General features: G+C 32.7%; 1 protein-coding gene across 5 annotated transcripts in view; it reads right to left on the bottom strand.

Moving 5' to 3' along the window:
- The window catches only part of RAP1GDS1 (Rap1 GTPase-GDP dissociation stimulator 1), a 135,031-nt gene that overhangs the window by 38,575 nt on the left and 80,368 nt on the right, over positions 1-16,088 (bottom strand). For 3 of the 5 annotated variants that reach the window (XM_079153820.1, XM_079153819.1, XM_079153823.1), the window contains one exon: positions 9,940-10,086. The exons of the other annotated variants lie outside the window; for them this stretch is intronic. In XM_079153820.1, the coding sequence (XP_079009946.1) occupies positions 9,940-10,086 (147 nt within the window). The remainder of the gene's footprint in view (positions 1-9,939; positions 10,087-16,088) is intronic. 5 annotated transcript variants of the gene reach the window in all.

Genomic DNA, 16,088 nt, shown 5'->3' on the forward strand with positions numbered 1-16,088 from the left:
AAATAAGATGCTTTTCTCTTGTTTTTGAAAATATTTTTAATGTTATGTTAATATAATGAACTTACTGTTAATTTAAAATGTAATACTAAACACTTTAAATTTTCTCTATTCTAATTTCTATTACAGTAAATGTTGCTAGATATTAGGATATTACCCATACAAATTCTATAGAAAGCTTCAATAATTTTTAGGTGTTTAAAAGGATCCAGAGACCAAGCATTTAAGAACCACTGTCAAAGGATTACCTAATTTTTATGAGAGATGGAAGAGGGGAAGAAAATATGGAAAAGACATTCTGAAGGTCAAAGAATGTGCTTGGCAGATATGATAACAGAAAAAAATGAAATAAAAGTTTAAAGCATGTAGAATCCCAAATTTTGGTGCTCAGGTATTCTGAGAGAATTTACCTTAATAAAGCACCTGAATTTCTCATCTTGTTTATTTGGAACAGGAGGTCTAGCTAAGCTTAGGAGAATATTCCAGATTTAGTCTGTTCATCTATTTCAGTTATAACATTTTACCATGAAGTAGGTTTTGTTCTGTTTTATGTAGAGGGGGGTCTGATTTGTGTAAGTTGATATTAATTTTTATCAACAGACGGAAATTACTAGTTGATCCCTTTTTAAAAATTAGGCAAAGAAAGCTTGTGAATGTTCTTCATAGGATAAGAGCTGACACCTGTACTATCATGAATAAAATCAGGAGTTTGACTTCTAATTGAAAAACTAACAGAAGAAATTCTTAGAACCCAAAATAATCCACATTCTCTAGATACACTGGAGGGAGTATGTGAAACAATTGCAAGACTAAAACTTTTGCATCCCTCAACAAACACCAGCAACTCCAGGGAAATGTTTTATCAGAGCTCAACAAACACAGCAATTCACAAAAATGCAACCCAGGCCCATACATAGCAAACACTTATATGTGAAAGACAGTCTTTAGACAACACGATGTCATAAACACCTGAAGGCTTTTAAAAAAATTGCTCCTGACAAACATCACAGACAGATATTGACCAAAATACAGATTTACAAAACTACATAATATCAAGATGACACAGGCCCTACATGATCTATGGGGAGGAAGAGGAAGAAAGGCACTGAGGGGGTGCAATACAGATGCATATACAAAGAGATATAAGGCAATCAACGCATGCGCTGGTGTGAACACTTACCTACCTACATTTGAATTTCAATGGTTCCAAGTTCTTCAGGTCACACTCATGGAAACTCCAAAGAATGGAGATCTGGAGAGAAGATCTTAAGTTGAAGAACCTTTATCCCCCTGAGTTTTAAGTTTAATGTTTAAAACATTGGTATAGATTAGTTTATAGATCCAGAAAAGTATGCTGTGAATTCCAGTAACTCAATTGAAGTTATGTTGATCAATTACTAAAAATAAGTTTCTTAAGAAGATTTTAACATGTTTATCTTAGTCCTAAGACCCTTACAGACAATGTCATAATATTATTATTAAATTTAATGGTAAATAGAACTTAAGGAAGAAATTGTGTCAAAATTAAATACACACAATTTAAAATACAGTCTCTACATTAGTATGTAAGTGTACGTACACCACTCATAGTATAAAGCTATGATGTTGTTACCTGCAGCCTTTTAACAAAAACCCTATTCTATAGTCAATGAATTATACATAACAGTTCAAACAGTGAAAACAAGAAAATATGTAAAATTTCAATATAAATTGGTTAAAAACCATTTGGGAATAATAAAGACTAAAGAAAACTGCCTTTGACTGAATGGAACATCTGTATTTCCAAAAACAATATATAAGAACTGAAGATAAAAATCGATGGAAGAGTGAGGTGACACATTGGACATTAAGCAGGTTTTAGCTCTGTAACACAGAAAAGGAAACTGACAAACAGCTATTAAGAGAATGACTAGTGTCAAAAACTTCATACACAAATGTGCAGGTACAAGTACAGACTTCCTTGTCAGTTTCCTATTCTATATTCTTTAGTTTATTGATCAGGAAAGTGGAGAAGTTTTATTCTAATCTAATGTTGAGGACATAAAACTAGATTACCTACATGTGCTCAAAATCAACCTCAAATCAAAGTTTTTTTTTTTACACAAAACATGCACATGTGTTTTGCATCCAGATTACCCTTTAATCCTCACACAGACACACAGAGATTTCAAAAAGAAAAAAAGCAAATCATGATTTTTTAGTATTTAGGTTATTGGAGGTTCAAAACAACACATTTATCTAAAAAGTTCATGAAAAACAGAAGAGAGAACTCAAAAAAATCTGGGGGGTTCTGAAAATAAAAGTCTTTGCACTGCAAAACTTCCCTTTGGTAACAGTTCTAAAGATTAATGACAAAATTACATGCATGAAAGTAATGTAAAATAGCGCAAACAGCACCAACAACCAAAACCCCCAAAGCAAAACACTACGAGATGGAAAAAATACTTTACTCTCCTGAGGAGGTCTAAAACACTTTCTGTTCTCAATCAAATGATACCTAGTGACTATATCTTAATTTAGTAGATAATTTTTCCCAACTTAAGGTTGAGATCACCTCTTGTTATAATGAATGACATTTGTTTAGCTATGTCTACTCTGATTTTAAATTCAATGCTATCACCTCAGAAATGGTCTGTAAGTATGAGTCCCAAGAGGGCTACTGATAGTTGTTACTTTAATACCTTTTATTAAGAAAAACAAACCCAGTCTGCTATAATAGGGCACGTTTATAAATAATGACCACATGTATACAAGTTTAAGTGGATACCTGAATTTCTGTATAGTGACCTAAGCTAAATACCAGGTTAATTTATATCCCAACATGCATTCCTTACAAACGTACTGAAAAACATAAATAGTCCTTATTTTAAAAATGATTATTGGCTTTTAAAAGAATAAAAAATTCTAGTGACCCTGGGACCTTTTTATGATTTGGTTTTTTACACTTTAAAATCACGTTTTTGTGAATTGTGTTAAGACGACACAGGTGCACAGCTAAAAGATTATAAAGTTCTAGACAATACCCTTGTTTTTCAAATAGTATTTAACTTTTTTTTTTTTCAGTAAATAAAATTATATGAACTGTTCAGTGTTAGATTTTATTTGCAGTTAAGAATCGGGATTGCTAATGTTTATAAAAGTTAATTTACAGATTGTTACTTTTCTAGTTTCGGTTTCTCTCTGAATGGACTTTTTAAGTGTCCTAAATTAGAGATGCAATGGTATTTGGACAAAATCTATTATTCACCTTTGACTTTAGCCTCAGCTTTTGGAAGACCAAATGGCTGAATGCTTGCTTCACTGCCATTTCTGGGACCTAGAGATTTGTGCAAGATCAATGTTCATGTGCTTGATAACCATCATATGTTTCAACGAGTATAGCAACATCAATAATAAAAATAAGATCTAGTCTTTCAGATTTGTTACTATCTTAATATTCATTTCCAAAGGTAAGTATTCCATGCACAGAGAAAAATCTATGTGCTTCATATGTTGAAAATCTATAAATCAAATGAAATGTAAATGTGTATTATTCAAGTATTAAGATGCTGCAATAATTAATGATGGATAAACTATAAAATATAAAAATCAAATCAAGGCAGAATAGAATATTCTCTTCAGAATTTACAACATGAAGTGTTAGGAACTGTTTTGATTTTAAATTAATTCTATCCAAGCAAAGAGTCTTCAATATAAAGTTCAATTTGGGAATTCTTTATGTATTATCAAGCAAAAAAAAAATTTCAGAAAACCAACTTTGCCACCTAAAATTTTCACAATGAGGAAAATCTTGAAAAAAAAAATCTATGATTAATCATCTCAATTCTGACATAAATCAAGTACAGAAAAGAAAACCATGTTAGAGAATGAGGAACTCCAAATGTACTTTGTGTCTTCACTTCCCTTGGTTAAAGGAGGGCATCTATGTAACATTACAATGCCAAATGTGCTACCACTACAGGAGCAATCCAGAGGCTGACAATGCCAAGAAAGTACTGCTCCTGTGATTATATAAGGCCAAACTTTAAGCAGCAGGCTACTAAAAGTACTGACAAAATAATTATATAATAACCATTTCATTTTTATGAGATAAAATTTTAGATTTCTGCATTAAGCTATAATGCTCAAAGCTGAATATTAAAGCCAATATTTGAACATGTAATATTACACCAAACTGTGTATCTGATACACCTCTACTAAAAAACAAATCCTCAAGCTGTCCCTTAAAAGTACTGTTGTAGCAATAGTTTAGAAACATTGACTAAAAGCTAACCTAGTCTAACTGGTTAAACTTAGTAGGCAGAATTAGGAAGAGGCCTACTCTTCCTAACTGCTTTCAATGAAACATTTTTTTTTTAATTGTAACAGAACTTCAAGAATGCAACCTGCTTCAGCCAACTGATTAGAAAGCTCTGTTGGAAATAAAATAAAAATTAAAAACTTTGTTGACTAACTTTTTTTGTGTGTATAAAAAAGGAAATAAACAACAAAAGTAAATAATGAATAAAAAAGCCTAACAACTTAGCTGCACAGTAAAATATTTAATGCACTTAATTAATTTAACACACTAAAGTATTTTAATTTGATTAGCTGGGCTCTAAAAGATGTGAACTTAAATATACTAAGTACATTTCCCATGACTAAAATCGGAGAAAAAGATGAACAGAAAATTCATTTAAAACAGTGTATTGGAAAATATCATTAAAAAAAGATAATGATTGCAAAGATACAATTTTACATTTTGAATTCTGCCTCCCCTTAGAGTTAAGACAAAAAAAATTCTAGTATTCAGGAAATACATGGAAGTATCAATTGGCTTGTACTCATAGTAGGTAAACTTTGGAAATAGTTCCTCACGCATGCAAAGCAAATCATTTTTTTAAACATCTAACATTAGGAAATGTTCCGTCTCACCTGTAATAAAGTAACACCAAAAACATAAGGAGAAATGTGTAGTTCAGGCCGAAAAGTTTTTTTTGTTTTAAATCAGTATCATTTCTCATTCATTTCTACTCCTCCAATATTTTAAGTATAAAGAAAGTTAAACTAACCCAAGTTATTGGACTGGTTCACTAGAAAATTAATAGCATGATTAAACATATATTGAAGTAGTAGTCAAAATTAATTACATATTAAATGATCTTTAAATACTTCACAGACCTAAACAAGTGAATTTAAGGACTAGGTGTAATACTTAAGTGCAGTTGTTATCCTGCAATAACATACCCCATGAGTTATGTTCCCTACATCACACAGATGGCTTCCCTTCAACCATATCTTAGTTATCCTAAGTCCAGGCAGTGAATAAATGTGAAAATTAACATGAAGGTTATCTTAGAGAAATTTCAGGAAACCACCAAAATAGACGGGAAAAAATTAGTTTTTCAAAAATAAGGTGTAAGATATTAGAGAAAAATTAGTTCAACTTGTAGAAACCATATATGTCATACACACACACACATCCCTTAGGCCTATATATAAAATACAGGTCAGATGAAGAAGCCAGAGACTGTGTATATTATGTTAACATAGAAGGGATTCATTTTTTTCTTCCTGGTGTCATGTTTATTGCCTCTGCTTTTTTATTATAGCATAGCTTATGTAAAACTAATAAGTTCAGTCTTTATTTCTTATCATCATTAAAACTTCCTTTGGATTTATAAAATCTTTTCTTCCTATTTCATGTCTCTAGCACAAGTATATTAAAAAATTAAATTATTAGTTTTTCATTAGATATTTATTGATTAATCATGGTCAGTTGTAATATCACAATGGTGACCATGAACACGTTTCTCAACAAGGCATTATTCTGGTCTCTCTGCTTTAGATTACATATTTGTTTCTATTCAAACCTGTTATCACCTTTCAAGTATACATATGCAGACTTATCAAGTTTGTGAATCACCTATGGAAAAATTCTAATTGCAGTTCTGGAACTTGCTACCCATTTTCAATGCTCCTTTCTGCTACTGCCATGTGTCTGGATAGGAAATATAAACTAATATGCTGGGAAAGAATTTATAATTCTTCTAACTTATTTAATGAAGAAAATGCTTTCCAACATTTCTCTTCCAAGGGTTGATTTTGCTAATCAAAATTTTAGACAATACTAAGTATTCAGAAAAGTCAACCAAGAAATATTTTCCAAACTGTGCTCTAAAAGAGTGTAATACAGATAGTCCCTGACTTAACAATGGGTTGGTTGGATTTTTTTTTCCTTTATGTTTTTCTTTATATTGTGAATCCCAACATCAAGAATACATATACACAGCACACTAATTAAGAAAAACCATAAGTAAATAGCAGAAAGGTCAGTAGAGTAGAAGGAAGGGAGCAGGGGGACATACTGGGGAATGAATCAGAGCAAATTATATCTCATGTTTTTGTGATGATGACAAAATGTATCCTAATGTCTTATATAACTAAGAAGAATCAATTTTTAAAAAAGGAGCACATAGTTGGAAGAAAGGAGCTTGAAAGTTTTCACCATAAAGAAATGACACACAAGGGGATAGATGTTTAACTTGGTTTAAATATTGTACCATGCACATATGTATCAAAACATCATATGGTACCCCCAAAGATGTATGATTTTAATGTTTTTATGCACTGGTTAATTTTTTAAATCTAAAATCATATAAATTTTCATGGAACAGTTCTAGATAAGGGGTGGGTAGAAATGAAGGAAAAAAACACTGTTGGATGTGGAAATTAGTAATCTGCTAAAGTAGTACTCTTAGGAGGAAAAATTCTGAAACATTCTTCTGGAGGTGCGATTACTAAAGATTATGTATTTGGCACAAATTGGACACTAAATAAATATTCACCCAATTATAAAACATCAAAGAAAAATAGCTCAAACTTTAGAATATCTGCTGTGTGTGGTGGTTAATGCCTTTAATCCCAGCAATTAAGGGAGTCTGAGGCAAGAGGATACAAAGTTTGAGGTCAGCCTCAGCAACTTAGCAACACACTGTCCAAATAAAATAAAAAAGGATAGGGACATAGGTCAGTGGTGAAATGCCCCTGCATTCAATCCCCAGTAGTGCAGGAAAAAAAATAAATGGTACAAAAATGAACAAGCATTTTCCTAATATATCTATCTTACCTGTGTTCAGGAAATTTGTTTTACTCTCTATTCAATAGATTTAAAAAGTGGATGTGCTCAGAGTTTCACTTTAAGTATAATGTCAGTCCACTTTGAGGACTAATTAACTACCTGAAAATGTTTTCTTCAGGGAAACTGTTAGTGGATCTTTGTGATTAGTTTCAGTACAATCTTACCTGTATATTTAACTGATTTTATCCATGGAGTGAGAAATTCCCTAACTATGGATAAGAGTTAGGTTATTGGGTCCAGAGACACAGTTAATTTTTCTGCGGGAGTAGAAAGGAGGTATATATCACTCATATAATCTACTGATAAATTAGCAGAAGCTGTGTACTGAAATTTAATGGTTAATCACATAAAAAGGAACTTCAAGTGCCTCTTGAGTTTCATAAAGCTCCATTTCTTGGAGGGAGGGTATCAGTGATTCATCTAGGTGGACAGGATTAATATCAAATAACCCGCAGAAGGCCTAATATTTAAGTCTTTAAACACTAATTTTAATGAAAAAAGTTAAGTAAATAATAAACACAACAATAAAGATGTTTAATAGTAATGCAAAGTAAACCAAACAGTACATTAAATAATTTAAAGCATTAAAAAGAAAATGATTCTGTTCACAAACTAAGAAGCTCATGACAAAATAGAAAAAGGAAACAAGGAAGATGATAGTCAAAAGTTTGGCATTTGTTTCTTACAAATACTAAAGATAGGGGCTGGGGATATAGCTCAGTTGGTAGGGTGCTTGCCTTGCAAGCACGAGGTCCTGGGTTCAATTCCCAGCACCAGAAGAAGAAAAAAAATACTAAAGATGATTTGTTTTATCTACTTAATTTTAAAAGGTAAATTCAATATGCAATGTTTAGAACAAAAATACCATTTGCCCCACAATAACATAAGCAAAGTTAATATAGCTTTCCAAAACATCTAAATTATTTCTTGGGAATATCTGAACACTAGAACAAAGGCAATTCTTAAAAGTATATTATTCAAAGTCTGCATACTCTCATGTTGTTAATCATCACCTTCTCAGAACACTTTCCTACACACTGAAATTCTATTATAGGAACTCATTATCTGCTTTAGATTAGAATTAGTGATGCTTTTGAGAACTATTTGGCTGTTTGAAAAACTTTTACACAGATTTTTGAACAACTTTCTCCAAGAACAATTAGTTTAGATGCTTAATGACAAATTCTATTATATCCAAAGCTGCTATAGCAATTTGATGACCAGTTTCCTTATCTTTATCCCACTTGGCACTTTTCCAACTTTTCAAGTGGCCAAGCTCAAATCAAGTTTAAAGGAAAGGAAGCAACACGAATGAACGACTGACCAATGATTTCTTAATGCAGTTCAAAGAGCTGGGTACTAAGGTCAAAGTTCAATTCCTCAGGAACTAGATATTCATTTTGTAGATGACCTGAACTTCGTCCTTTCTGTTTTTCCTGTTCATAGTTAAGGTATTTTCAGTTCAAAAAAGATTCACCAAAGAGGAGGAAAAATAGAAGTAACTGACCATATAATGTCCACCAAATGTTATTAGCTCAAGTTTAACAGGGTGGCCATTTCATTAACAAAAACTATTTAATATTTTAGTATGGATACTTTTAAAATTTAGAGGTTTAAAATTGGTGGCCCATGATGAGACCTGAAGATACTTTCTATTTAGCTTGTACAGTATTAAAAAAAAAAAAAAAAAAATGGAGCCCAACATTTAAAATTCATATTTCACATGAAAAAACCATACTTTCAGTTTCCCTCCTCCCCAGATACAATCATTTGACAGTATATGGCTAAACTGTCACATATTAACAGCTAACTAAACAGTAGTAGCTCTCCCCTTTCAATAGGACACGGGCTTTTTGATCTGCCACAGTCCCCACAGCTCACTGTCAATGACAGCAAAGGTTAAATGTCAGCAGTCATTTCTCAAAGTTTAACTTTTTTAGTTATTGAGAACACTTCTTTAGAGCCATAAGTACCAAAAGTGGGGGGGGGGGGGAAGTAATATATGCTGAGAGGGCCATGTACTTGTAGAACACATGAAAGTATAGTATTACACATTCAATAGGCAAATAAAAGGTCTCTATAGAAAGACAATAATGTAAAATGCCATTATGAAACCAACCACAGAAAGACCTTATTTGGCTTACATGCCAGGAACATAATTGGAATTTGAGTGTTTGATCCATGCAGTATTTCATATAAGACAATAAAGATATTTTTTGACACAAAAGTATATGAAGTTTTAATATAATTTTTAAATTTTCATCTAATTAATATACAGGCCATCTGAAAATTGGGAGTAAAGCTTCTAAAAACTGTTTACAGAAAAAACTGCTTTTTAAAAATACTTAATCCAATTTCTAAAATGAGCTAGGTGCAATTACTTTGAACTTTATTTTTCTAAAGCCAGATTTTACTGAAGATTCTTTTTCCAAGTAAATATATCTAGAATAAAATAATTTTACTTCTAAAGAAAATTTTATGTCTTAAAGCTACTTCTGGCAGTAATAAAATAAACATGAAGCTACTTTTTAATATTGCTTATTTAAAAAATGTTCACAGCAAGAAAGCTTAAACCATACCAAAGCATTGTGTTTTAGGTTTGGGTACTGATTAACAATGGCCACCAATCAAATACTAGTCCCATTTGGTGAATGAGACCATTTTGTAATTTCAAAACAATGTAATTTAATGTGAGTTAACTGTTAACTTTATATGCCCTTATGAATTCTTTATCATTTTTCAAAAATACTTGTTGCGTACTATAAATAAAAATGATTTTAAATTTTCCCCCAGAGATAAAGCAAGTTTTCAGTGTTGTTTACCATTCTCATTGCTATAGTTCATCAGCATGCCACAAAAGACAGTCAAGAGCTTCTCATTGGCGGGATCTGTTATACTGCACAGTGACCTTAAATGGTCAATTACAATCTGTGCACCACCTGCTTGGTCAACTGCACTTCTGCCCTCATCTGTAAAACAAAGAGTTAAATTAAAAATAAAACAAAAAAGAAATGTACCTTATAATTGCAAATACAAAACATAACAGTGTTTGTTATTCCTTAGTTAGTGAGTAAGGAGAAAATAAACATAGATGGGATACTAAATATGTCTTTTTGGGAAAAAAAAAAAAACAAAACAGAACGAATAAACATGGAAATGGGGGTGGGATGGGAAAAAGAGACACTTTTTATTCTAAGAGAAAAAAGATTATCCTCACTGGTATCATACAAGAGCTTAAGGAACTTCTCTGTCCTGAAGTTTACGCTGTGAAGCTTTTCACTCCCAACCCCTTCACAAAAGACATTTCTGTGTAAGTACAAAAAGGAACTAAGTGATGTTCTGTGGTAGAAGTTTTTGTTCTCAGCTTGGAAATCATTAACTATATCTTCCTATCAGTGGTGTTATATAGGACACAGTATAATTCAAGATCACAACATGTAATTTCTAAATAATAGTACCAGGGTCTTTTTAATGGCATTTTCTATTGTCCAGAAGCATATTCTCTTTTTTTTTCCCTTCATTTCTCTACTCCCTGTATTCTAGCTCATGCCAAGTACATTCAATATCACAATCAGTGATCAAGCAATAGTCAAATATATTCTTCATTATAGAATGCATAGAACAAATGTCATTTAACTGTTAGAACATATAAATAGCTTTAGAATACTTTCTAACCATTGAATACTGAAATGAAAGAGATAAAAGGAAAATGCCTCTCTAAATCTGACTTCCTTACATAAAATGATAGTCTCTAGAACAGTGCAGTCCAGCAGAAATATGCAAGTCACATGTAACCTGAATTTACTAGTAAGAGTGAAAAAAGGTTAAAAATTAATTTTATCAAAATTTTATTCAATTTGATGTATCTAAAAATCAACATGCAATCAATATATACATTATTAATGAAACATTTTATACTCTTCTTTGTAACAAATTTTCAATATCCATGTGTATTTTACCCTCATCTCAATTCAGACTAGTTATTTCAGTTGCTTAATAGCCAAATTGATGACTGGCTACCGTAACGGACAGTTTAGCTATAGAAGGGTAATAAAAGTATTAGCACAATAGCTCACAAGGTACTTATAACTATGAAGTTAGTAAACAAAAGATTTTCAGTTTCCTAATAAAAGGAGCAGGACTAAGATCATATCTTTATAAGCAATGCTGAACATCACTGAGACAATGAAAATATATATGATTTTTAATGGCATACATATGCTAGTATTTCCCTGAGAAACACTAGCTTCATAATTATACGAAGTTTTAGGAAATTATCCTAAAATAATAAACAAAATATTTTTGTCTATTTAATTTCTTACCATGTCTACTTAGTTTTATTGTATTGCTATAGATACAGAACAGGACCTTATGCTAATCAGCTAATAAGAGCATGGAAAATTCTTACATTGCCAGGGTAACTAGTAGATGAACCAGTTAAGAATGTCATTCAAATCTCACTTAGAAATCTGATTTCCATGGTTTAATTTCCCAATAAAATATATACAAATCATCTAAACTATTTAGCATTAAAACATTAAAATAAAAATTTATGACAGACATTTACTCATGAGTATATATCTTAGCAAGACTTTAGTCTTTAATATCTTTATTTGTATAAGATAATGCTACTAATTGGGAGTATACTTTTGAGATACAGATGTCATTCCTATCTTTATAGATCAAACTATCCCTCAAGAGTATTTCTTTAAGTCCTAACTCCTCGTACCCCTTAGAATGTGACAAAATTTGGACACAGGGTCACTATAGATGTAATCAGTTGATATGAGGTCATACTTGAGTAGGGTAGGTCCTTAATCCAATGACTGGTGTCCTTGTATCAAGAGAAGAGAGGTGCAAAAGGAGGGCCATGTGGAGACAGAGGCAGAGACTCTGGTCTGCTTCCACAAGCCAAGGAATACCTGAGGCCATCAGAAACTAGAAAGAGTTTGGTAAAAGCCTCTTCCACATGTTTCGGAGGGAATAAGATTCTGACAACATCTTGATTTTGGACTTATTGCCTCTGGAGCTGTATTACAATAAATTTCTCCTGTTTTAAGCCACCCAATTTGTAGTACTTTGTTACATACAGGAGCCCTAAGAAACTAATATACTGCTCTATATGAACAACATGAAATATTTAAGCTTCACATTTTTTTAAAAGAGAGTATTGTTTAGAAGCCATCTTTTACTCCACAGGTTAACAGCATTTTGATGGATGCTCTGTATAGGAATAATAAAAAAAAGGGCTGCAGTTTGATCAAGAGAGAGAACAAAATACTATGTAAGCCTCAGAAATCACATCTGACAGGGTACAGTTTACCTCACAGATTCAAGTTCCTCATCTTTAACTTCCAGATAAAGAATGCTGTTCGGGGGAAAAAAAAAAAAAAGTGCTTACAAGACCTCAGGTTGTGACAGCTGTCTATCCTAGGACTTCTGCTTACTTGCTACTTCTGAAGACTCACTGCTTACTGACAATCCCCTTGGGACAGCCTCCTACAACCAATGATGTGCAGTTTAATGTGTGAACAGACCCTCCAGCACTGAACTAAATTCATTCCAAACTCTGTAATGAACAGGCCCAACTGAAAATTATTTAAAACAAGTTACTTCACCTCACTCCATTGTCTCCTTTTTTCCCTTTTAAAAAAAACCAGTCCTCTGACCCTTGCTGGACCACTTGTTTCTTTTCCATCTGAATCTGTGTCTTTGGATTTGAAACTCTATTCAACATACCCTTTGTTTTTATTTTAACATCATTTATGATTCCTTGATTATATCCACATGCTTCCTGTCAAAAGCAGCCTACCAAAGGGAAAGGAGCCAGGGCAAGGAGGGAACCAGTGGTACAGGTGCAATGAAAGGCCATTGGCTGAAGGGAGAGCGGGAACACTAGGAAAGGTCCTCCAGCATCCCCACTCTAAGTACAAGAAAGAGCACCCCAGTAGCAAAGGAATTTGAAGAAGATGCTGTCAGTACAGTAGATACTGTAGTAAAGCTGGTAACAACAAAATGTGGTTGAGCTTTTTTTTTCTTTTTTTTAAAACCAGTACTTGGGATTGAACATCGGGGCACTTTACCACTGAGCTGCATCCCCAGTCCTATTTATTTTTTATTTTGAAACAGGGTCTTGCTAAGTTGCTGAGATTGGCCACAAACTTGTGATCCTCTTGCCTCAGTCTCCCAAACTGCTGGATTACAGGCATGCAACACCATGGCTAGCTCTAACTCAACTCTTGACTAGACTGGCTTGAGTTCTACCCTATATTAACAGCCCAACATAAAAGGAAGTGTGATCATTTCCAGCAATTATATACAGTTAATCTCAATCTCTACTGCTTTTCTAGTGTTCAGCATTCAATAAGAAGTTTAGATGTGTTTCCAAAAGAGAGGGTTAAATACCTACAGTCAAAAGATGAAACAACCAATACGAACCAAATTCAAAGGTGAGACAGATGTTAAAATTATCAGACAGGGCCTTTATGATCAATATATTTAAGAATATGGTGGGAAAAGTGAATAACATCCATGAACAGATGTTGGATTCTAGAGAAAAGTGGTAGACTGTATCAGAGTTAAATGGAAATGATTGAATTAAAAATACACTATCAAAGATAAAGAATTACTCCAATGGGCTAAATGGGAGGCTCAGAAAAACCAAAGAAAGATTCAATGAACTTGCAGAACAAGAGAAATAATTCACTGGGTGCAGTGGTACAGGCCTGTAATTCCAGCTACTTGGGAGTCTAAGGAAGGAGACTCATCAAGTTCAAAGCCAACCTCAACAACTTAGTGAGATTTTGTCTTAAGGTAAAATAAAATGGGCTGCGGATGCAGCTCTGTGTAAGGACTTGCCAAGCATGTGTGAGGCACCAGGTTTAATCACTGAGAGAAAGTTGGGTGTGTGGGGTAGGGGAACAGGAGGAGAGATCTTATACAAGCTAAAATATAAAGAAATGAAAACAATGGGGCAAGGGGACCTAGAGCACCCATAAGATGAAGGAACATAGTCAATAGTCTAATGTAAGCATAAATGAAAGAGGCTACAATAGAAGAAATATATGAAGAGTTAACCACTGAGACTTTTCAAATATAGTGAAAGGCATCATTTAGAGAACTCCAAAGCAAAGCCAATAGGACAACTAGACACATCTACATACATTACTGCCAAGCTGCTAAAAACCAAAAGGAGAATTTCTGCAGGCAAACCATAGGGGGGGAAAATTTACTACAGAAGAATAAAAACAAGAAATACAGTAAATTTCTTATCTGAAACTATGCTAGAAAGAAATTAATGGAATATCATGTAACTTACAACCCTGAATAATATACCCACTGAAAATATATTTAAATAAATAAGGTAAAGTAATACTTTTTCTTTTTTTTGAACCAGGACTGAATCCAGGGATGCTTAACCACTGAGCCACATCTCCAGTCCTTTTTATTTTCAAACAGGGTCTTGCTAAGTTGCTTAGGGCCTTGCTAAGTTGCTGAGGATGACTTTGAATTTGTGATCCTTCTACCTTGTCCTCCTGAGCCACTGGAATTACAGGTGTATGCCACCATGCCTGACTTGCAGTAAAAACTTTTCAAATACATAAAAGCTGAGAGAAGTCACTGCCAATAAACTTACTATGCATAATTATTAAATAAGCTTTTCAGGCAAAATTCATACAATATTAGACAAAAAATATGGATCTACTCAAAGACTAAAAATGCACTGAAAAATTATTAAAATGAAAATAAATATACAAGAGTTTCCTCTTATGCTTAAAGACTACATAAAGTAAAAATATCAATGTACTGTGGGGTTTCTGATATACATGAAAATAATAACACAAAGCATGGGAGAGTAGAACTGGAATTATAGTTGTAAGATTCTTAAACTATATGTGATATGACAATATTTGATGATGAGCTGTAACAAATTAAAGATATATTTTACAAATAACAGTGCAATCACCATAAAATTAGAAGGTTAAATTAGCCAGTATTGAAGATAAATAGGAAAAAATCCAAAAGACAGAAAAGAGGGGAAGGGAAAGGAACAAAGGATAGTTCTCACTTCAGAAAACAACTAAGAAGATGGTAGATTTCAAATCCAAACCTCTCTCTTAAAAGGTAGAGCTAGAAAAAGAAAAAAGAAAAAAAAAAAAAAACAAACGGTAGCAATATTCAGATAGGATTTTACAAAAAAAACAGACCTAACCACACTGTCTACAAGTTACCCACGTTAAATCTAAGAACATTCAATATATTAGAAATAAAAGAATATATCATGAAAAATATGTCATGCAAACTCAAAGGAAAATTGTTACGTCTATATATTGTCAGACAATACAGTAAACATCAGAACAGGCAATATTACCAGGGATAAGAGGGACGTTACACGTGATATGAGACTAACTCAGGAAAAGAACCTGACATTCTAAATATACATGCATTCAGAAATAGAGCTTCAAAATATATGAAACAAAAACCTGACAGAATTTGGGAGAAATGGACATGTTAACAATTATAGAACAGGTGCTCATTAAATATTAACCTTTCAGTCAGTTATAACAGACATAAAAAGGCTTTACTTTCTATTCTAACCAGGAAGACAAGAAGTAAATAGAATAAAAGCTTCAAAACAGTTTTTTTACAGTGTCATAGAAGCAGAGAGAAAAACACAGACCTCTTCTGGATTTAAAAAAGTGAGGGGGGAGGCTTACATAAAACTTCACAGGAGTAAAATGTTCATAATAACATAAGTATATTGCCTAATATTTATAAATAATACACAAGTAAAATAAAAGGGTTTCTCTAGCTCACCTATAATCTAAGCTAAACACTATTTAATAAGAGTATAATTTCCTTGTTTAAAGTACTGACTGCCAACAGTATTGCATAGTCAGTTTATTCAAGGTATCCCAAAATCTGTGACCAAATAACTATTCATTCTCCTTCATTTACCGAATATCTTTGG

This window comes from Sciurus vulgaris, assembly GCF_902686455.1.
Source record: "Sciurus vulgaris genome assembly, chromosome: 9".
NCBI classification, from domain to species: Eukaryota; Metazoa; Chordata; class Mammalia; order Rodentia; family Sciuridae; genus Sciurus; species Sciurus vulgaris.